At 42.7% G+C, this 24,160-nt stretch overlaps 1 protein-coding gene across 1 annotated transcript; it reads right to left on the reverse strand.

The window, feature by feature from the left end:
• Nucleotides 1–926: 926 nt before the first annotated feature.
• CPA2 (carboxypeptidase A2) lies at nt 927–22,290 on the reverse strand. The gene is made up of 11 exons (XM_019750084.3): nt 22,126–22,290; nt 19,645–19,726; nt 18,862–18,996; nt 17,616–17,711; nt 15,800–15,901; nt 13,815–13,913; nt 12,365–12,475; nt 11,154–11,244; nt 9,376–9,575; nt 7,264–7,348; nt 927–1,163 (listed from the first exon to the last, which is right to left on the reverse strand). Exons 1-11 carry the CDS (start codon nt 22,188–22,190, stop codon nt 976–978), a joined length of 1,254 nt encoding a protein of 417 aa, XP_019605643.3. The 5' UTR covers nt 22,191–22,290; the 3' UTR covers nt 927–975.
• Nucleotides 22,291–24,160: the final 1,870 nt, after the last annotated feature.

Raw genomic sequence — 24,160 nt, forward strand, 5'->3', positions numbered from 1 at the left:
TTGAAATGAGCAACAAGAGGAGCTGAGAGTTGAATCTGCAAGAGATATGAGCTAAAGAATCTAGCACCCAGAATTCCAGGTGAGCTGCAATTCACTCCCCACCCTTTTCTCCCGGTGAAAACCATCAACATGAAGAAAATCTAAATCCCTCATGTAAGTGAAGGTCTAAAGAGAAATTATATGGAATCTGAGACCCAGACTTGATGGGGCAACAGGAAGAGGTGTGGGTCCCCACCAGATTTCATAATGCAGCACATCAGAAATAGAAAAGCAACGACAACAATGGAACCAGGGGATACAGCACCTATCATAATGCTTGGAATAATGTAGTTGCTCTATTTATTGAATAAATGAACTCAAAAGTTCCTTTCTAGCTCTGAAATGTGATTCTATTAAGATGAAGGAGATGATACATGCCACAACCTGGGTAAACCGCGAAAACATCATGTTAAGTAAAATAAACCAGTCACAAAAATGACAGTATGATTCCATTTATATGTGGTACCTAAAATAGGCAGATTCATAGAGACAGGAAGTAGAATAGAGGTGACGGGGGGGAGGGGGGGGCTGGAGGGAAGGGAATGGGGAGTTATTGCTCGATGGATACATAGTTTCAGTTTGGGATGAAAAAGTTCTAGACATAGATGGTGGTGATAATTGCACAACATTATGAATGTATTTAATGCCATTGAACTGTACACTTAAAAATGGTGAAAATGGTAACATTTTATGATTTGTATATTTTACCACAATGTTTAACAAATGTTGAAAGGACGTTGGGAGCATTTTGCTAAGGATGGATGAAAAAAATAAAAAACAAAAGATGAAGGGATACAGCTCAGTGGCTTGTTGTGTTTTAGGGCAACATAAATTAAAGAAATAATCCTCCTAAGTCAGCATTACAAAAGGGAATAATTACTACCCAATTTTGTTTCAAAATAGAGAGCTTTTAATGGTGTTTATTCCCCCAGAGCCCTAATAAGGGTGGTCTCGCACATGCTCCATGATGGTCTTCAGCCCCAGCCAGGTCTCTTCTGCTGTGGGTAAGATCTGCTTGGCTGGCAGGAGGAAGCCATATCGCCCCGTGTCTCTCAGTTCAAAGGCAAATGAGTATTTGATGCCAGAGTCATAGGACCAGTCAATGCTTCCTCCACTGGCTTGGTCTAAAGAGAACAAAGTCTGGTTACACTCGCCCCACTGGACTCTCACAGATATATAACCTCTATGTTAAGTTCCACCATTATCAAAGATAAGTTAGACTCCTATCTGCATGGACCTTGAAAGCTGAGATGGCTTATGAAGAAAATACAAGATTAATTTGAAAAGCAAAAGGTGTTATGTAAATGGGCACTATACTTAGCCTTCCTCTTAGGGGTCTCTCTGGCTTTGCCCACCCATTTGGAACCCTACCTCCTCTCCTAATGGGCATCTTCTACACCTTAGGGAGGCTACGCCACTTCCTTGTTTAAAAGAGTGCTGGGTGCAGATGCTGTTTTCTCCAGTGGGAGAGGAGGGATTACAAATAGAGGAAAAGATTTGGTCCCTAACCCTCGGGACTCTTAGTATGAGGATAGAACAAGCTTTGTTCTGAATATCAAATAACATGCCCAGTACCTAAGTGTGATGGGTTCAACCATTAGAGTAGCATGCACCTGTGTGATGTGTGGCCGCTGGCATGACAAATGACAAAGGAAGGTGACATTAGCCCACAAAGACTTGTGGCAATCATGACTCAGAAGAGCTGACTAATGGACAGGCTCAGAGGCCCCGCCTAGGCAGAGCAAGTAGACGTCAAATGGAAGAGATGGTTTGGGGGGGAAATGGAGGAAGTCACCTAGTCCCTAAGAATGGAGCTGGGCCAAGGGGAAGGCTAGGGAGGTTGTTCCAGGGAGGAACAGGACTAGTGGTGAATATTGTGAACTAACACTATGAACCTGCGACCCGTGCCTTTGCCTTCACTCATAGCAGCTATGGTAGCACCTGGTAAATACCACATCCCAAATGGTTGCTGACTTGAACTGAACCTTCCTGGGTACCAAAATTACTAACTTATACCTTTGGTGTGGCTATGTGACACAGCCAATCCCACTAAGAAGTCCATAATGGACGGAATACTGGCTTCAGATTGAATCCTGATTCTGCAACTCATTAGCTGGGTGACCTAAGACACACCACTTAGCTCACTGAGTCCCAAATGTTTTATCCATCAAATAGGGGTAATATGACTTATTTCACAGAGCAGTGAGAATTAAATGGGATACTGTAATGTTTATGATTCTAACACTTGTTGAGTGCTTACTAAACATGTTAGGCACTATCGTAAATTGGTTCATTTAATCCCCACTTGGGTCATGAGATAGATATTAGTATTATTTCCATTTTACAGATGAGGAAACTGAGGTTCAGAGAGATTAAGCGAAGAAGCTGGGATAATGTATGTAGAGTAGGCATTCAGTAAACGTCAGTTATGATTATAACTATCATTATCAATTAATGACTGAAATCCTATAAAAAAAGTTGGGCCACATTAAGGATCAGAGGTCTCTGGAGCAGAGTACAGTGGTACCTCGGGTTTCGAACGTCTCTGTTGACGAACATTTTGGTTTACGAACGCCGTAAATTTTATGGATCTATGGTAATAGATAGTAAAATTCATGCTAAATTTGCAGTTTTAGGGGTTGATTTTAAAGTTCTGGAACAGATTAATCCATTTTGCATTGCTTTCTATGGGGAAACCGTGCCTCGGTTTTCGAACGTTTCAGAACTTGAACGGTCTTCCGGAACGGATTACGTTCAAAAACGGAGGTACCACTGTAGTTCACCAGGAAACTATCAAGGAACATTTATATAGTGCCTTAGAGTTAGTGAAACTTTTATTCTACGTTCTATCTTTTGAGCCTCTCAACAACCCATTTCACAGATGAAAAAACCAAGGGAGGATGAGTGACTTGCCCAAGGTTACTTGGTTCCAAAGTTGCAGAGCTATAACTCAAACCCAGGCTCCCTGTCCCCCAGGACTGTGATTTTCCCCCCTACACTTTCCTGAGAAAGAACTCAAGTAACAACTTCTCCTGGACCAAATACCCATTGGTAGTGCAGCTCCTCACAGTCCTTTCCAGATGAGAAACTGTCCAGGAAATGGCTCACCCACCACAGAAGTCCAGCCACATCTTGGGTGGAGTGAAGCAGGTGCTCAGCCCAGAGCTGCATACCAGTCTGGGGCAGGAGGCATAAAGTACTTAATTGGGACTAGTTCCTAGACTCAGTGTTTATCCAAGCTGACACCAGGCCAGGATCAAAGATAACAGAGTCAGCTCTGGGCAGAGATGTAGTCAGAACTTGCTTGACCACCAATGGACAGGTTCCAAAAGATCAGACAGCAAACCCTATACCTGTCTGATATTTGCTTATTCAAAGTATCCTCAACATCTATGACCTTACCAAGAAAAACATACAAAACCTCAATCTTCCAAGGTCTACCTTACTTGTAAATACCTAAGCAAAGGAGCGTGAAAAACGAGATTCCTTGTAATAAAATGGCTGAGATCCCATTACAGGGTCTCAGGAGCATAGGATACCATCCTGCTGACATTCCAAACTTCCGCCTTCACTCAGAGGCTGCCAACCGGAGACAACATGCATTCCTCAGCCTTAAGTGGCTATGATGGCCTTCCCCACCGCTGCCACCACTCCCAAGGCCCTCTTCCTTGGCGGTTCCCCACACACACCCCAAAGGAGAGGACGACATCACACGGAACATGGTTAAAAAGGTCTGGGCGACTGTAAGCAATTCAGTCTTCCCAGAGAATAGCCTGAAAATCCTATAAAAGAGCTCCAAAGCTGTTCATCCCATATGGCTTGGTAATCTTGCCTTGGGAACCTACACCAAAGAGATCCAAACCAAAAAGGAGTCCGTACCAATATGTTCATAGTAGCACTTTTTAGCAAAAAGTTGAAATAATCCAAAGGCCCAATAACTGCGATATAGCACCATAATAAAATAACAAATACCTAGACTGGAAAAACATAAAACTGTAAGAAAAGAATGTTAACTGAAACAAAGCTGGATATGAAATAGAACACAGACGTGTAGCTATGGCTTTGCCCCCAGCGTGTCTGCAGACTCACCCTCTTGTTCAAGCCGAATCTGCCCATCCTCTGCTTGTTCCCTTCTTGTGCCTCTTCACCCCACTCGGGAACAGGACTGCACTGGTCATTTCTCCTGTCTTTTTCACCTCTCCCTCACTTCATCCTTTCCCACAATCAGTAAAGGAGTCTCTTATCTCAAAAAACGGAATCCTCTATTTCCCTTGTCATCCAGGCTCCGCTAAAGAGTGGTCTACTCAGCAGTGCCCCCTCTCCCCAGCCCTGTACCCCTCCAGCTACTCTCACAACTCTTCTGAGACTGTTCTGGTGAAGGTCATCACTAAGCTAGTGCAGGGGTTCACAATGAGTTACCCCAAGACGTGCCTCTGTGGTATGCGGACTGTTCTACGCTAAAGGCAACCAAAACCCTGCAGACTCAAGAGAAACTTCTGCCCTCCCCCACTTCACTACCTAGAATACTTTGAATTAGGCGCCTTGCCCATAATAAGAGATTATCAGAGATAATCTTCTTTTTACCTATCTACAGGGTGGGGCAAACTTCTAATTATAGAACATCTGCTCTTCTCACCACCCTGCAATGACATTCCTTCCCTGGGAAGCCCCACGGTGATTCTTAGAATGTCATATGCGTATGTACCTCATTTTCCTTTTCTGTCATTAAACCTCTCACGTATGTGGGGACTCTTTCTTGTGTTTGTGGGGCTCCCATACATATGGATGTAATTAAATTTGGTCATTTTCTCTTGTTAATCTGTCTCATGTCTATTTGTTAGACCAGCCAAAAGAACTTTGAGGATAACGGAAAAGTTTCTTCCTCCCCCACACTAGTGTTAAAAAGAAAAGCCAGAGGCCCAAAATGGCATCACTGGTACTAAAAGCCCTTGATACCAAACCTAGATTTATTACCTAACCTAATTGCGGTTTCAGCCTCTCCCAGGAGTGGCATTTTAAATAAATCAGTTTGGAATTTCCAGATCCACACTAGTGAGTTAATATCCCTGATAAGACCCCCTACCTTCCCCTAAGGGAAGGTGTCCTTGCCTGAAATAACCCACTCTTCACTTCTAAGTCCCACCCTCTCTCTGCTTATAAAAACCTTCCATTTTGTGCAACATCCAGAGCGCCCTTTTTGTTGCTAGATAGGACGCTGTCCAATTCATGAATCACTTAATAAAGTCAATTAGATCACACTGAAGTAAAATCACATTTACTTGGTCGAATTTTGCTTTTTCACACTAGTGATAAAAATCCAATAGTAAATATTCTGTCCTGGTGATACTTGGCCTTTCTGTGGTCTTGGTCATTTTTAAGTACTGCCTCCTTTCCAACAATTGCTCCTTCCCCGGTTTCTGAAACACAGCGTTCACTGCCTTCTCTTTGACCAGCCCTACTGTGTGTCCCTCCGATTGCTAACATCTTCTGCCTAACATCTTGCCCCCCCCTCCACCCAGGGCTCTTCCCACCCCAAATGATCTCCTTGTTCTCCTGTTCCAACCATCCTCTCTGTGTCAATTACCCCTAAATCAATCAAGCTATCTATCTATTTCTCTCTCTCTCTGCAGAATCTCGGGGCCTTGTAGCCAAAATCCTGCCGAATATCTCCACTTGAAAACAACTTCCACATTTCCAGAGCTTAACTCATTATCTTTCCAACCCCACCCGTTTCACCTTCCTGGGTGTCTTCCTCAGTGAATGGCACCATTCCATGGCCTTCAGTAAGAAACTCCACATCCAATAAATGACAAAAGCCTTTTGGTTTTACCTCCTAAATGTCCCCCTCCTGTCCTCAGTGGCACTGCCCTAGTGTGGGCCACCATCTATCTCTCCTTCAAATTCTTCCTACTCTTCCATTCTCCGAATTCCAGTTCATTATTACTCCATCCTCCACACTGAAACGAACACGTTTTTATCTAAAACACAATGCCTGGAAGCACTCACTGCCCTGCTGAAAACTCTCCAATGGCTTCCCGAATCTGTTGGGTTAAAACCTAAACTCCTTAACATGGTACACAGAAACCTGAACTCCCCCATTCCCCTTCTTACCACTTTCATTCCAGCAGTCCCAAACCTTGCCGTTCACAGAGCCCATCACAAAATTTCATACTTCTGTGCCTTTGCAATGTGCTGTTAAGGAGCTCGAATGCCCTATTTCTTTTACCCATCTCTAGCTATCTGGTGATCAGCCTTCAGAATCCTGCCCTCTTCTTATATGAAGCTTTTCCTGACTCTGCCACTGTCAAATCCTCCCAACTTTCTAATACTTTTGCACCATGTTCAGCTTCCTATTGCACATATCACACTAAAGTTCACTGACTCCCTTTTCATCTCCAATATTAAACAGTGAATTTTCTGTAGATTTGTTATGTCTCCAGTACTTGGCATAATAATAAGCACATAGTAGATGCTTAACAAACGTGTGATGAACTGAGTGCGTGCCTTTGTTTACAAAGGATCCCTGCACATAGGAAAACGAGGGAACTACTGGGCATTCAACCGTGGGGACCTGAGAGTCTGGCTGTGTCCATAGGAACTGGAGGGAATCCTTGGGGACTCCGAATCTGCATGAGGGTGCATTAGAATTCCCCATAGCACTGACGTTATTGCTTGGTTTTACCCCAGTCGCTGTAGGAGAGGGGGGTTTCAGGCAATCTGACACAGGCTCGCCAGCTTTACTCCTGACATTGTCCTCCTCGTCTCCCCAAACTCTGCATGGGCAAATGACTGCCATAGAGTCATTCAGATGGTTCCTTTTCAAAAGTCACACTCATTCTGTCCTCACACACAGCACATGGGATGACTCAGGAGGTGAGCTCCCATTAGCCAAGCAAGGTGTAATTCATACAAGTGACGACGTAGGATCAGGTCTTGATAAAGGCCTATTTTCAGGCAGAGAGTCCACACGATGAGAGGAAGCGGTAAGGATCGGGACGAGCAAAGAGTACACAACTCCAATATTTAGGAAGTTCTTTGTTCCAGATATCACATAGTAAGCATCTCATGGAAGAGGCCTAGCCTTACTGAGGGAAACTGGGGAAGGCCGGGCTTTATGCATGAAGGCCTATCTACTTCACATCAGGGTATTAAAAAGCTTTGGCCCCAAATCACATTGTGCCTGCTATCTTAGTGAGTCATTTGTAAAAACATATAGATACTTACAGATGACGGAGCAGATAGGTCCCACCTTGTACTTGGTGCCATGCAGGCTTTTCAGAGATTGGGTAGCCTTTTGGGCCACTTCATTCTAGAGGGAGAGAACCAAGGAAAGGTGGATGGATAACACTTGTCTTTTGAAAGAACAGATACATCCCGATATCAGAGTGTAGAAAGGGACACGCTGATTAACTGGACTTCTGATTGAGGTTTAAGCACAACGTCCTTTTCGTTTCAACCACTTTCACTGAGAAGCAAGCACAAGTTCACTTTTGTTGGCTTTGAAAATACAACATGAAGACCCTCGCTGATGATCTAGGTGTTTGCATTAATAATGACCAGTCATTTTGCCACTAGCCTTCCTTGTTCAGGGGCATGGATGGAAATAGGGTGGGAGTAAGGAGCTCAATAGAATGTGCACTGACCTCAGAATGTACCCAGGAAGCTGATTTTTTTTTGCTAGATCCTTACATTGGCTTATTCCCCTGTCTCTTTTTCCAAGAAGTAGAGCTCAGCAAAATATTTTCATTATTTGAGGGTTCCAAATTTGACTGATTGAGGCTTTACGATCCTTGCTAGGGACAAATCTTAAGGTCTTGAACTTGGGTCCAAGAAAACAACTGTACATTTACCAGATGAGGGAAACCTGGCTCGGCAGACACCTCAGAGAGCCCGGGGGTTTCAGTTGTCAATAAGCCCAACATGAGTCAACAGTACAGTGTTGCTGCCAAAAAACTGTGACCCTCAACTCTATCTGCAGAAGTGCACAGCCTGGATGGGGACAATTATGCTGTGCTGTGCTGGTGACGCCACAACACAGGTTTTACAGTGACTGTTGGGAGCTACTCTTGAAGAACACAGACCAACCAAAGCAGATTTGAAAAATAGCAACCTGAACGGTGTGGAAACTTGGGACCATACTACGAGTGCTTGAAAGAACTGCGGGTGTTGAGTAGAGATAAGGAAACACCTAGGAGAAGCAGGTCAGTTGGTCTTTAAGTAATGAATACATTTGCCTCTCACAAGGAAATAAACTTGCTCCATGGAGCCAGGTGATAAATCAGGGCTAGTAGGTGAAAACCATGAGGAGGTGGTATAGGCTCTCTATAAGGAAGAATGAAAACAGTCAAATAAGCTCCGACGTGGACTAGGCTCCCTTAAAGGCAGGAAGCCATCCAATCAAAGGCTGAATGTACTATTGGCAGAGATTTAAGCACCAGGTTTGAAAAATTTATGATGATCTAGGACTACTAAAAGTATCTTTTAGGTTCTTTTCAACCCTGACGGTCTTTTCCCCCCAATTCAACCTCGAGTGGTAATATCATCAAAACCCTAAAAACTATCCTATGGTGCGAAAATCCAACTGATAAGATGAAAGACACACCTGGATTAGAATAATCTATTCCATTGCTGCCACGAGCTGTTGACAATAATCTATTTGAAAGTAAGTTAACCAAAAGGTCCCATCTCAGAGCTTATCTCTAACATATGGGTTTCAAAAACCAAGCCTAAAAGCCAAACTGGAAATATCTGCACATTCTTTTCAGCTGGGGATAGTTTTTGCTCACTTGTAAGTAGCCCCTAAGATGTCACCATCTGACTTAAGGCTGCCACCAGTTTGCTTATTCCTGAAACAGGAAAGATGATGGCAGATATCAAGTTAAGGAAGTGAGTGTTTTACACTCAATATCATACACCAGTGCACCATGAGGGCAGGTTACAGAGCCAAAGGCACCAGGAGGGTATTCGGCAAGGAGCTGGGAGACAGCATTGCTTAGCAAAGAGCATCTGACTACAGATCCAAGATCCTCAGGTCCAAATCCAAGTGGTTATTTCCTAAGCAAAAGAAAGTACATCCTGGGAGCTTATGTTCAAATCAGGGTCTCGCTTGTCTAGACTAGGGCAATAATAATTTCATGAATTCTATTTCCCAAGGAAACTTAATTTAGGAAAGTCTGCATCACAGTGTTCTCAGTGGTTGGACGTATTATGTCTCATTCCTCTTCATAACCTATCACTCGTTCACTCCCATCTGGGTACCTAACTTTATGACTGAAACTTACGTGTCCACACAATGGATGTTTGTGGCTGAGCTGAAATGAAGTTTCAGAAACTCACCAGCTCATCAAAGTCATCTGCCTTGGTACATTTATACCCATAGGGGAACATCAGCAACTGGGAATAACTGTGGAGGGTAAGGAAGGCCTTGACTTTTCCATGACTCTTGATGAAGTCCACTATGGATTTCACTTCCACTTCAGAGTTGGCACTGGGTCCATGGTATGAATCAGAGCAAGGCCTGTTGCTGGCTCCAGGTCCTGATGGGATGCAGAAGGAGCCGAGTGAGAATAGTGAGCTTTAAGGAGAGACTATGTGAGGCACTTACCACACATCACTCAGTTCCTCTTCTGGAAATCAGAGCAAGATTGACATTGTGTCAGATGGAGTCACTACCTAAGGGTGTAGTCAGGAAGCCTAACTGAAGTGATTCTGGACACATCTCTCTTCTTTAAATATATGGTTCCTCTATATGGCAGAAAGAGCTATCAAATTAGATCATCTCCTCTCTGTGGGAGTTGTTGGAAGAAAAGCTAGATTTATATTATAGATGGAATTCCTGCATTGGGTGGGAATTGAGCAAGCTCATGTTCTGGGATCTTTTCCAATTCTTAGAGTCCAAGAGTAGAAGATTCTATGTATCTGTACTTCTAAATCACAGAGCTACAAATGCAAGGAAACTCTGACACCCTTTCTACAGTGAGGAAATCATACCTACATTTGACAACAAGGCCACCTTTGGCCTTGATTTTTTCCAGCAACTAGAGTTACTCATGACCACTGAAGTGGGTCTGCTGTAGCCTGGCCAGGGCTCTGAACGCTGGAGAAACTCTGATGGGATGAGAAGGGGCTTAGACTCCCCAGGGTCTCTAAGTGAATATGGATAAAAAAGAAACACAACCTGTCACCTTATTTTCGGATTACTTTTTAAGAAAAACATTTCTGGGGTGGGGGTGGGAATGACATTGAATTGTTGGGCATTGTTCAATATTTTGAATCTGATGCTTTGATTTTCTTCCTACACTAAAAGAAAAAGATTGTAAAAGTGGTGATGAAGTTGCCACTCATCCATGTCCTGTCACAATACCCTAGTGTGTCCTTTCTTAGTTCAATGAATCTCGTTAATTTATTTGTCTTACAAATATTTAGTGATTGCTTTCTATGTTCCAGACACTGTGCTAGGTACTAGAAATACTACAGTGAAAAAGATAGCTTCTCACCTCACTGTTATCATACCTAATAAGGAAAAAACTAAACAAATTTCAATTCTGTGATTAGAGAAATATAAGGAATTTTAATTGATGCCTGAAATCATAAAAGAGACACCCCCCCAACCAGCCTGCCACTAAACTTGGAAAAATTAGAGCTACAAGTCAAGAAAGCTAGAGAAGCAAGCTAATATTTTCTCTTTGAATTTATTTTGAAAATCAATTTCTTAATCCTATTTATACTTCTTTAGTTTTCTTTCTCGAAGCATCTATAGATGATGTAATGCCTCTCCTCTGAAGAGATCCTAACCCCCTCTAGTGGTTGGTTCTGGGCTTCCGGAGGCCTCCCGCCATTGCGCAAAGTCTTACTCTGAGAGCTCAGAAGCCCAGCCCGGCTACGGCTTGTGGGAAAACCAAGATGTGAGACAAAATATATTAAATGCTGCTCAGAGCTCTGTGACAGCACTGAGCGCCTGCGAAGGGAATTTAGTTAAGTGTTTTTCAAATAGGTTTTTAAATGGCTTGAATCCTGAATGGGCTTAGCAGGCTGACAGCATTCCAGAGCCCGGCAAAATAGCTAGTTGGCCCGACAACGCCTGACCATCCCTGGGGGCAAGTCCCTGTGCTCACCTCCAAAACCTGCATCCCAGTTCCGGTTAGGATCAACACCAAAACAGGAGCTCCCAGCTACCTTGGACCGGGTCTTCCGCCACATACGATTCTTAAAAATCCAACCGAAAGAGAATACAGGGGGGGAAAAAAAAACAAAGAAAGAAAGAAAGCCGGTCATTCAGCCTGATGAGCAGGTCCCTTTAGAATTCTGCTAATTTCCCTCACTCCCTCCCCGAAGGCCCTTTTGGAGCTCCCCTAATTTCCCTTGCCACAGAGGTGGCGAATAGTCCCCAGATAGCTCTGCTTAGAACTTCTCAGCAGTCTCACCACAGCGAGTAGATACTCCTTCATCTCCTTATATGAATACCTGCCACACCACGTTCCATAGAACCCCAGTTCTATTACATGCTAGTAACAACAACAAAAGTGGGGAGAGAGCAAGGGTTCTGTGATACAATATTTGGAGGAAATACAGAACTAAACTGGCTCATTTGCTTCAGAACTTCTAAGGGTTTTTTAATGCTTTAATATTTTTCACGAAGCTCCAAGAGAGGGATCCATGGTGTGGTATTTCACAAACTTGAGTGTGGAACCTTTATTCATAGGGTATCTCATAAGATGAGTACTAGTATTCGTACGAGTTCCTTTTGAACTCGCGTTGAAAAACACTACCATAGATCTCTCCAAAAATAAACTTGCAGCTCTGATTCATTTCAAACATACGTGGGTCATGGTTGCCACAATGGCGTTTTGTAATGAGATTTTTAAAGGAAAAAAAGAACTATATAACTCCTTTTAGTAATACTCTAGAGGATTTCTACAGATTTTAAGTAAAATGTTAGATGTATTGTACTGCCTACCTAAATCCTACCGCAAATCTAATTGTCAGCAGGTAACATCCGCCTCCTCTTTTCTATCAATCCTACCACAAAAACACAGAGATAATTGGAACAAATCTCCTAGGTGACTCACGGTGCACACTGAACTCTAATAGCCCAGCCTAACAGCTGAAATGGGCTCTGACGGAGGCAATATGTGAAGACATCGTGTGTTGGAATAAGAAGTGATTATAAACTCCACTATATGCCTCAATTCAGAGCCACTGCTGAGAGATTAGGCATTCTGTTTAGGGTAAATCAAGAATAGAAAGATTACTTTTATTTTGTTTTTGAAGTTCCTACACATCTCCTTAGAGTCTTGTTTGAAGAAGAGAAAAAGTCCACGCTTACTTTTGTTTGAGAGAACACGTATCCATCGGGGTTTGTGACCGGCAGCAGGAAGATATCCATTGTGTCCAAAATGGAAGTGATGGATGGATCATTTCCATATTCAGAGGCAATCTGAGCAGAGACAACAACATATATGTCAAGCTCATACTCTCCTTTTACCAGGGAACACAGGATAGAATATTAAGGCAACGTGTGTTTTCCAAACATGAGCGAGCTATCATTGCTGGTCAATGAGTCCAATCTCCTGCAATGTTAATGTTTTTCACATGCCAGTGTCTATACTTTTATTTCTGGTCAGAATTATTTACTTATTCAAAAAAAATCAGATATCACGTATCCAATCTCTCTCAAAAGCAGAATTCTTCCTATTAATTCTAGTGAAGCATTATGCAATGGTGGGCAATGGTGTATAGAGCTTATAGGGATCTATGAACCAAAGAAATTTTTGCAGTTTTCCTTAACCACCACAAAGCGTAGCTTTCCAAAAGAACTCACAACCAACATCAGATAACTGAAATATGCGGAGACTTTTCTAAAGATACAGAGAACCGGTTAAATTCCATTTGGGGAATTAAATTTCTACTTGCGATCAATTGCAGTAGAGTTGAAGTTTCTGCTGGATTAAAATTTATTCATTTCCTGTGCTCAGCCAACCTACAGCATTATTATTCAACTGTTAAATATCCATTTCATAATACCCAAAAGGTAACCGCATTTTAATTGAAGGGAAAAATGTATCAGTCGGTCTGCACGTGGTTGCACATGCTTGAATGGTCTGATGTGGATTGATTTCTTTTGCTCATGAATTAACATTCTGATTTATAGCATGTCATTTTTGAATTACTTAAGAAATACCAGGAGAGGTCACACCCAGCCTGGTGTCCTGACTCTAATTCCAATGAACATGTGGAAGAGAGGTATCACCACACCCTGACTTCAAAATCAGATTAGGAAAATTTTCAGAACAACCAAAAACCCTTAATTAATTCTACTTTGGATCTGTAGGTCAAAGTAAACTCTTCTTAAAAAATAAATAAACTCCTCTAGCCCCTGTCTATATATTTTCCATGTGAGCTCCTTTCTTGATTGTATAGATTTCTAGCACATCATGCCACAGCCCTGGGAATTCAAGGCAGCAAAGCTTTTTTCTCTAGTCTGTTCTTATGCTGAAATCTGACTCCCCCGGGGTCTTTCCTTGCTACCCTCTCAATCTCTTCTAGTTCGCTAAGTCTTTTAACAGAGCACACAGTGGCCCGCCAGAGGGAGAGAACCAGGGTGCTGGGTGGGGCAATATCAGAAAAGGCTGAATGGGTCCGTTTCCCGCCTGTGTGACAAGAGAAGGGCTTGGGCTGAGAGCAGTCAGCCGTTAGGACCACGGGGAGTGTTGTGTGGTTAGGTGGGGTCTGACCCTAGAAAGACAAAATAATCGAGGAATTTTAGGCAAAATGACCTTATTTGCTGTCCACAATGCAGTAGCTTGTGTAACCCACTCTCGAGCATGGATCCCGGCGTCCAGCCAGATGGCCGGCTTGTCTCCTCCGGTGCTGAACTGCAAAAGAAGCGTGGAAATGTGAACGCTCCACCGCTACGGGCCCCCAGTCTGCTCTCTTTTCCCAGGGGCCTTGTCTGTCCCTCTTTCTGTACTTGATGTGATTGAGAGAGGGAGGAAGTGTAGACAGTGATGTTATCCATAAACTCCTCTCACTTAGTGTGATTTTTTTTTTTGGTCCCCTTTTTTAATGTAAGTGTAAACGCAGGCTAAGGAGAGCAGCATAGAATTTTTCTTTCGTGTTTGTAAAAAAAAGTTGTAGATAATGTAATGATATGAAAATATGTTCATCGTATGTTGTAAATTTGAAAAACACGTTACAAAGTAGTACGATGCCATTTTTATTTTCTTTAAGGTTAGTTTACGTGTAGGTATGTATATGTACACAAACATAAGAAAAAGGGAGAGGGAGAGGAAGAGAGAAAAGAAATAGACATACAGCAACATGTTAATATTACAGCTATCATTCCATAGTTGTGGAATTAGAATTATGGAATTTTTCAAATTTTTTTCCAATTTTATACAATGACTTATTTTTTTGTAATAAAAAAGTCTCACGATAACCTTTTGAGTCCTTCATAAAAACAGTTGGTTGGCTCTGGAGGGGCTTTCCAGAGTTTAAATTTTATCATCTAAGTGACTCAGTTTTATTTGGAGCAGTGGCTTTGCCAATTGGATCAGTAAATGGGGAGGAAAAGATTATTTTTGCACCATCAACTTCTATCTCTGTGCAGCACTCTAAACACAGCAGATAAGGTAAATGAGAAATGCAAATCCTTGCTAAAAACTACATTTCACAGGTTTTGAGGGTTTTAGTTGAAGGTGTTTCGTGCCTTTTCCTCCAAAGAGCCCAAATGTAAAAAGCATGGAACTTTCAAAAGCACATAATATTCTCAGCCATGAACAACCCTGGAGAAGAGAAGGGCCAGGATATTCGTACGGGAAGGAGAATTTGCGGTTTCCTGACCCAGCTGCAGCAGAAACAGGCAAGAGGAAAAATTTAAAAGGAAGGTAGTAAATATTAGCAAATGTAGGCCGGTGTCAATAAAATAGGCAAACCACTCCTCCCAGGCCTGCTTTGAGAAAAATCCATCTGTCCCAGCGAGTCCGTTGGTTCACAGCCATAACGTTTCCAAATTTAGCAGGGAGTTGTGACATTCTTCTTTTTTTTTTTTTTTTTTTTTTAACAAACTCTTTCTAGGAAATCTGGGGAAATAATTTTCACTCTTTTTCAGGGCAAGGTGAAAAGGCTTGAAATTATCAGCGTTAAGACAGTGAGAGGTTACAGGTTGGAGTAAAACCCTAACCTTTTTCAGCAAACACCTAAAAAAAAAAAAATGCCTTGTTTCTGGGCATTTGCCGTTGCGATGTAGTTCCCTGTCATTCTTTCGCACACTGCGGGAACTTCTTTTTTTAAATGAGGTTCAGGCAAGTACTTGGCGCTTTTTATTTTATGTTTTTAAATCTCTCGGTTTAAAAAAAAAGAGAGAGAGAGGAGAAAGAAAAGAGGAAAGAAAGAGAAACAAGGCACAGAACTAGCGTGATTAATTACAGAATACCTCCCCTATCCCCCCCCCCTCACCCTGTGGCCCGCACCACCTCCCCCTCCCTCTGTTCCTATTGGCGAGTTCGTCTCTGGTTCCCTGCGAGTGAATCTATCAAGACGAGAACATTAATTCACTCCTGCAGACCTGCGTCAGTTTGCGCAGGAAACAGAAAAAGAAAGGGGGTGGGGGCAGCATACTCAAAACCAGCAAGGACCGGTTAGGAGGGGCGGGGGGTGGGGGGGGAATGATCTGCAGGCAGAGCCGGGAGTGACAGCCCGCCTGGGAGGAGCAGGATTCTAGAAGCATCGAGAGGAAAATCCACCGCCCCAACCTGTGTACCTTGAGCACGTTCATGGGCCGTTTTTCGAAAGAATAGCCAATAGTCAGTTTGCTCACTAGGTTAGGGTGCTCAGCTACGAGGTGATCCATTTCTTGGTAAATCTGAAATGTTTAAGATGAATAAATAGACATTTGTAAATGAATAATCTGATGCATCTATTAGCGACTTTTCTCTCCCCTCCATTTCCATTCCCTCGGGACAGAGTGGAGAGGGCAGCGCGGCAGATGCTGCAGGATTGGGGACATTTGAATCAAAGCTGAGAGATGAATCACTGGGCATCTGCAGGGGCTGGAACGGAGGAAGCCATTTTGCAGCAGCCGCAGAACCGGCTCTTTCCAGTTTTGTGCTTAAAACAAAATGGCACTTCTCTGCCTTGCCTGTGGCTGTCCTCAATCCGGCCCTGAGGTGGAACTTCACCCACCTCAGAAAGCCTCTCGCCGTCACTAGCAGAGGAGCACAAATGGTCGGTTGTGGCACCAAAAAAAAAAAAAGGATTCAGACGCGAGGCGGGCGTTACAAAACGCTACAGTGCTAGCTCAGGACCGGACAGCAGGGTGCCTGTCTCAGACTTGTCACCAGCTAGGACCAGGGTGACTATTTGCCAGGGTGATTGAAATTCTGCGCAGCTGGGGCACCCAAGCTGTGTCCATTGCTGGGATTGAGACATGTCTGGGCGTGTCTGGAGAGTGAGCGGCGTGAAAGCAGTTCCTCCAGCTGTTGCCAGCGCTTGCTCTCCAGGACACAGACACCAATTTGTGAGGCCCACAAAGGAGAGAGCCTCTTGTTTGCTTCGCTCCCTTTTCTCCCTCTCGGTATCCGTCCACAATCCCTTTTCTGAAACCCTTAGGGGCCACACATAACTTCAAATCAAGATTTTTCGGGGGTGGGGGGTGGATTTTAGGAAAGTAGGAAGCATGTATTGTATATTACACACGGGGCGTTGTTCCACAATTCAAATACATCAGTATTTCTGTCAGTGACACAAATGAGGAGTAAGTCAGTTCAGGTCAGATTTTGCCCCCAAATGAGTTTAGGTCATATCAAGTTTTGCCACCAAATAAATTAGGGGGGAAATTTCGTTTTCAGAGTTCTTTGCATTTTACAATTCCTGATCTGGGAATCAGTACATACCAGATACCTCCTCTCTGGCCCCTTCATCCTTCCCCATCTCTCCCTTAACCCCTCAATCCCCTCATCTCCTACCCCCAAATCAATTAGTGCATAGTGGGCCCAAGAAAAGCTCCGTGTCACAAAGAGGCAAGTGCAGCACTGCCCAGGAGCCCAGGTAGCAGCACGTGACCCAGGTGGAGGAAGGAGACGTTCTTCACACCAACAAAACTCTGCAAAGACAGCAGAGACTACACAAGACTTTGCTACTCTGAAGTCTGGGAGCTTTGGGCAGGTTGCGAGAAGACCCCACCCTTGGTTGGAAGTCAGAGGTGTCAAAGTGTCCCCTGATTCCATCATCAGAGACAGCCATAAAGCACAGCTGTCAAATGGTTTCGTGGGCAGCGCAGGTCAGAGATCAGCAAGGAGGTCTTGAGTGGAGGGCATGAGCACGGGCGCTGTCTGTACGCTCACTCAAGACACTCCTGGACGCTTCTAAAAGAACGGGATGGCTGCTGGGATGGGCAGGTGGGCCTCAGGTCCTGCCTTAAGGCAGTGACTCTAATACTGCCTGTGAAACCCTAGGGAAACTTGGAGAAGTTAGGAAATAGGAGACTCATTCCCATCGAATCACCAAGTGGCTGTATAGGCCTTATCATCTCAGGAAAGAATGATCCATCTCTCTGATGTTCATTCTGAAACACCTACCTCTTCCAACGTATGATAAGCCTCAAAGTTGAAGTTACCACTCCGTTCTTTTCTCTGATTAAATAACATTTCTTCATGCTCTCTGTCCAACAGAACCTATGATAAACCAAATCATACCTATGATTAGTTTATAACAATGCATTTGAATCTACAAATGTGAAGGAAATGGTGACACTCAGGTCCCCAGTCCCAAGTTTTCCTCTTTCTGTCCTCTAGGCTTTGGGGTCATGCCTTTCCCTTATTCTGGCAGCACCCTGAAAGTGGATAGGGCATTAATGGTACTTCTGGCCAGCCAGATGCTGCAAATACAGGATGACAGTCCCGTGGTTATCGAATGGCTCGTCCTTCCTATCGGAACCCACGGTATATAGATGTAGATGTGAACAAAACCAACTCCATCTGTGTGTCCTGGATTTCATTTCATTTGTAAGTTTTATGCTATGACCTTTGACCAACTTCACAGTCCTTAGCAAGCATATCAAAGCTTTCTAGTTGATGATTATCTGTGTTCCTTAAAATGTAGCCATAAATATTTTTGTTAGCAACATCAGGAATGGCATGACTGATGTAAACCTGAAATAAATATCAAACTGGTAATAGTATCCATTATAAACAATCAGCTATCACAAGACCATCAGGAGGTATGGCCCCTGGCATTACTACATTCTTTGTCCCTTTGTCGTGTCAATCATTAGTACCTGAGTATACTATACTAAAAGTACTGTACCAGGGGTCTGATAGCAGAGAATAATTTGTCAACACTGCTGGGCCATCTGTCTGCTCAGGCCCAATCTTCCCATAAGTAAATTACCCTAGAATAAATTCTGTTATAGTCTATGGAGTTGCATGCTTTGTCTTGCAGTCTGAAGATACTTTCTCGTTACAGTGGTCATTATACCTTTGGCCTATCATCCCACAAGGCCACGGTAACCTCCAATTAAAAGCTAGATGAATAACATCTTACTTTGACAAATGCCCATCAGTTTGCATTTTCTATTTCCTGCCGGAGACTCTTTCGCCCTTTCCCTTAAATTTTTTATTACCATATCCCAATTGTGCCAAATGCAAAAGAGAGAGGAACAGTGCCTCCCTACCCACTCTGCAGGGGCAGCCCAGACTGCAGGAAGGCCCTAGTGGTACCCACAGGTCCCTTCCCTGGCAGAGGATACCCAAGGGTCAAAGAGGGTGGCCCTTTAGTTCATGGGAATCAGCATGCCCCTAGAAGGATGGTCTGTGGGGTAATTACCTGAAGATCTTCAATCATGATGGAATAAGGAATGCTCTGGGACTCCAAGAAAACTTTGACTGCCTGGAGGCTGACAAAAGGAACTCGGACATGGACCATCTCCCCTGGGATGGTGGGTGATTTCCAGAAATCGAGCTAAAAGGGATAAAAGTCCAAGGCAGTGAGAGGGTCATTCCAAGGAAATGGACAGCTCAGCATGGATATATTTTTAAGAGATCAGTTCCTATCTATTTTATCTCGAGCCTACAAGACTGGAATCATGTAATCACTATGATATTGCAAGAAGGGTTTTTAAATAACCAAGCATTGGCATATGTGTTACAACCTCCCTCATGGTTAGATATTAAAACTGGCAGAAGAAAAGGATTATTTAAAACTACAACAGTTTTTTTTAACAGTTGATGTTCAAGTGATTCAATTCATTTCCTAACAGAATATTAATACTATAAATTATTTTAGGAGGGAAATACTGTGTTAAACGTGTTCAAATTTTTTTTCAATCTCTTCAGTCTCTCTTTTCATAGAGTAAACCTGTGAGAGAGAATGGTTTATTTATCCTCATTATACTAAAGGGGAAAATGAGACCCAGGAAATGTAAGTGACTCGCCCAATGTCACATCGTCAGGACAAGAGCCCAGGTTTTCTGCATCCCAGCAACATGAGTTTGCGTTCTGCACATTGTCAGAGAAGATGAGATACAGTCCAAAGTAGAAGATCTCAATCATCGTGTCTAATTGTGGAGCAGTCATTCCGAGAAACAGAAACTCTCTCTAGAACAGATACCTGAAGATGTTCTTCAGCCTCCAACTCCACCAGATTTTTCATTTGTTCTTCATTCCTTGGTACAATCTCAAGAACTTGGTCTCTAAAGAATATTAACCACAGACAAGAACTTAAAAGCAAAACCTGGACATTGTTTCCTGTTGCTTTCTGCTCCTGTTGCTTCCCATGTGCCAAGAGGTTAATGCAGCAGTCAATAATCCCTTTGACAATCATGAAACTAAGAAATAATATACTGACCCACATCTCCAGAAGGAGTTGATAGAATGGCTTTACGCCCCCACGGGTATGTTATCTAAATAATGATTAAGATATGTACCTGCTCCTACCGTGTTTCCCTGAAAATAAGACCGGGTCTTATGTTAAGTTTTGCTCCAAAACACGCATTAGGGCTTATGTTCAGGGGATGTTATCCTGAAAAATCATGCTAGGGCTTATTTTCTGGTTAGGTCTTATTTTCAGGGAAACACAGTAGCAGGAAGCTCACCATTAAAGTTACTTTTCCTTTAGCTAATGATTATTCTCAAATAACACCTGCTGCTCATAAAGCATTGGCTTTTAAAACTTGTCTATTCCTGCTTTTCAGAAATAAGTTTTAAAATTTTGGAGTAATTAGTGTGGTGCTTGTAAGAGTAACTGAATTCACGGATGGGTAAACCTAGGGTGCTTTTTTGCTGTTGTTAAGTGAAATGTATCAGAATTCCATCTCCAAACCCCATTAATGTAGCCCAAACTTGGGGTATGCCTAGGGACTACGGGGACCCAGAAAATCATGGTGTGCCTCTCTACACACACACACACACACACACACACACACACACACACACACACACACAGATACTGTGTTTCCCCGAAAATAAGACCTAGCCGAACAATCGCTCTAATGCGTCTTTTGGAGAAAAAATTAATATAAGACCTGATTTCATATAAGACTCAGTATTATATTAAATTATATTATATTATACCCAGTCTATATTTATTATATTATATTGTATTATATTATACCCAGTCTATATTATATTATATTATATTATATTATATTATATTATATTATATTATATTACATTACATTACATTACATTATATTATACAAGACCGGGTCTTATAGTAAAATAAGACCTGGTAAAATAATTTTTGCTCCAAAAGACGCATTAGAGCTGATTGTCTGGCTAGGTCTTACTTTCGGGGAAACACAGTACATACACATAATGAGGAATAAAGGATATCAAGGAGACCTTGGCGGGAAAGAGAAATTGCAAAACAAGCAAACACATATCCTTAGAAAAAAGTTGGGTAGCACAGCCAGGTTCTTATAACCCTTCCTTGGTGACAAAGGTTTTTCCTCTATTCCTTCCTCCAAGTAGGCTGACTTCCTGTGTCACTTCCCTGCCCATCTGTGCAATGGGGAATGGATTGGTACAAAGAGCAATATACAGGGATGAGGATTCAGGTCTTCTGAAACTAAACACCATGCAATTTCCAGCAAATTCTAGCGGAATACATAAGTGATGGAAGGTTTTCAAGGCTCGCCTGCCTTCAAGCATCCACCTACCACCGATGGTCTGAAAATTCTTCTATTTGAATCTCATTCTCTTTGGTTATTACACAGACTCCCAGGAGTACCCCCCTTTAAAGTGGAAAGGCACTGGGAAAAGTAACACATCAGGCTAATATTTCCTGGTATCTGTGCTAAGGAATAGCACACATACGGTAATGGGAATAGTAGCCCTTTGAGTTGCTCAGCGCAGAAAAAAAAGTGGGGAGGAGTTTGATGATCAAAAATATTGGGTATATGCAACACCTAGTTCTCCTGTTATAGATTCACAATGCACACTAATTTAGTCAAAGTACCTAGAAATCCTGTAATTTATTTAACTCTCTGCTTCCCGAATTTATTTGACCACCCGCTTTGGGGGCCCAAATTTATTTGACCACTTCATTAGTTCCCTGGAACACTCTTCAAGAAATGCTGTCTAAAGTCCTTCACAGACTCTTGGAACCAAAGTCCTTTGGAGCAAAGATGAATCCTACAAAGCCATGAGGGTTGGATTTGGGCTGAAATCTGCAGCGCTGGTCCTGCCACTTTATGAGGCCTCACTGCTGGGACCCTAGATCTGAAAATGGGGAAGATAAGGTTTGACATGGAGGTAGGCAGGAGGAGGTGGGAGAGATGGCGCTGAGACAAATGGCCAAACAGCTCTATTCCCACATCCCTACCTTCTGACCATCAGAGGGGAAAATGAGTAAGGACAGAGAGAAATAGGGTATATGTGTTCAGTGTTCATTTTTGTCTTTTTCTTTAAATAAATGTCATTCATCTCTTTTTTTTCAAATCACTCATTCCTATTATTCCCACTATGCCCTCTCCAAATCTAAGAGAACTCTGAAAATGCTGAGCACTTACACCCATTATTCTACCCCAATCCAGTGAGAGATTCTGTGAATTAAGCAAAATTCAAACAGGCATCAGAAAGCGTAACTTACCCCACAAATGTTTCTCGACAGTAGATATGCCCCAAAAGGGCACCAAAAAACAGGATCAACCTCATGGTCAAGGATCTTCCCCGAATGTAGAATTCAGTGTCACTCCTGTACTTTATTTATAGGGACCACAGCTGAGGTTAATCTATCAACAGTCTAAGAACTCAAATGAATTCCCACGTGGTAAAATTCCCACCTGCAGATCAAATTCTCAAGGTTGTACACACCCAGCTGTGATATCACCAACTCGAACATGTTCCATTCCGACGATGAGATAACAAACTTTGATGGAAAAGAAAACAAAATGACTAAAGCATACCAAGGGCAAATCACGTATTTATTATATAGAACATAAAGTGCCACTAGCTCTGTCCAGTGTGATCGAAGCCAGATTGATAGACCTAGAGGTTAAAGTCCTTTCTGGGTCTCTGACCAAAAAAGGGGGGTGGGGTTGGGGCACAGCATTTATACTAATTACTTAGGCATTCTGTCTATCACATTCCATTAGTTTGCTCATTTGTTTATTTTTATAATGTTTGCTCTGAAACACTATAATCCCTCAGTCCACATCTGTGAAATCTCCCTGTAGATGTGGCCCAGTCCAGTTCTCACTCTATATTAAAACAAAACAGAAGGTCCTTTAATATCCAATTTGAACTGTCTCTAAAGCGATCCATCTGCATTTGTACCAAATTGATGTCCCTGTTTCTGTGCTTTTTCCCAAAATGAAAATGTCTTTCTGATTATGACAATGAAATTGCTTGTTATAAACAGTTTAGATGCCATGAAAGTGTTTTACTTAATCACCAATAAGTTTTCCGCCCAAAGAAAACCATTTGGGGTATATCTTTCCAGACTTCTGTGTTTTATAGCTTTTCCTTAAACAAAGATTAGCTCATATCATATAGTCTGATTTTTAAACCTAGACTGTTTTAAACAAAAGTGATCTTCTCTTGCCTATAAGCATAGAACTACAGTGATCTCATTTTGTAAAAACTGCAAAAGAAGAAAATACACCTACCTACTTTTAGGAATCATACTTGATTACATTTTAGTCATTCACACACATTATATCCAACCTATCAAGACTCAACCACAGACACAAGAAAGTTTTCATCTGTCCTCTCTGTTCAAATTCTTCATCTGCACACACTTTAACTCCCTGGCTTAGAATTCTTAAGTACCCACTTGAAGAAGAAAGGCTTACAGCTTGGTATTTCTGGTTTAAGAAACTCCTGGATTACCTTGGGTATTTTATTCTTCTGGGCTTCCAGAGAAAACAGAAACCAAGAGCCAGAGGCCATCGTTCGTCCTCACGTCCCTAGCACTTATGGAGTAAACAGTAGTCGTATGAATTGAAATGAATGTAGTTGAAGAATCAATAAATGTGTCTTGGAAAAGATGAGGTTTGAACTGAGTCTTAGGGTGGGTAGGATTTGCCAAGGAGAGCCGGGATTTCTGGTGAGAGGGAAACAAGAGAAAGGTAGAGGACTGGGAAAACGCACAGCCCACGGTTGGGTGAGGGATGAAAGTGTCCCATTTGGGCAGACTTGCCCCTGGACATGGAGGGAAAGGTGAAATATGAGAAGGCGGAGGTAGAAGGTGGAGATAGATGGTGGAAGGCCTCATGGTCCAAGCAGAGGAGTTTACACCGGATGAGAGCCTCAGAAAGTTTCTGAGCAGGTAAGTGACGGTGAAGGCAGTATTGAGAGTAATGAATCTTGCAGAATGGGTTGCACAGGAGACATACTCCAAGCAGGGAGGCAAGTAAGGAGCTTCCTAGAGAAATCCAGATTTTAAATGATGCATCAGGACTAGGTGGTAGCAGAGGGAAGGCATGAGATGGGCTGAAAGAGGTATTTCAGTAGAAGAATCACAAGTCCGTGGTGAGTGATTTGTGCCTAAATGGGTAGAGAAGTCGGGGAAAGGGTGCTTTCCAGTGGGCAGATAATCCCCTCCAGGCAGCTTCCTAGCCATTCGTCCAATGGCCACACTGTGTGACAACCCACTGTAAGGATTTGTTTTATCTCCCCTACAG

The sequence above is a fragment of the Rhinolophus sinicus genome, chromosome 8 (genome assembly GCF_057876585.1).
Source record: "Rhinolophus sinicus isolate RSI-liver-muscle chromosome 8, RSI-T2T, whole genome shotgun sequence".
NCBI lineage: Eukaryota > Metazoa > Chordata > Mammalia > Chiroptera > Rhinolophidae > Rhinolophus > Rhinolophus sinicus.

What these genes read in the sequence shown, in the direction of transcription:
- CPA2 (XM_019750084.3), bottom strand. Translation starts at nt 22,190, where the DNA reads ATGAGGTTGATCCTGTTTTTTGGTGCCCTTTTGGGGCATATCTACTGT. An exon ending in CATTGTGGACAGCAAATAAG is followed by an intron (nt 12,476 to 13,814) that starts GTCATTTTGCCT and finishes GTCTCTGCTCAG; the next exon opens with ATTGCCTCTGAATATGGAAA. An exon ending in CTGGGATGCAGGTTTTGGAG is followed by an intron (nt 9,576 to 11,153) that starts GTGAGCACAGGG and finishes GCATCCCATCAG; the next exon opens with GACCTGGAGCCAGCAACAGG.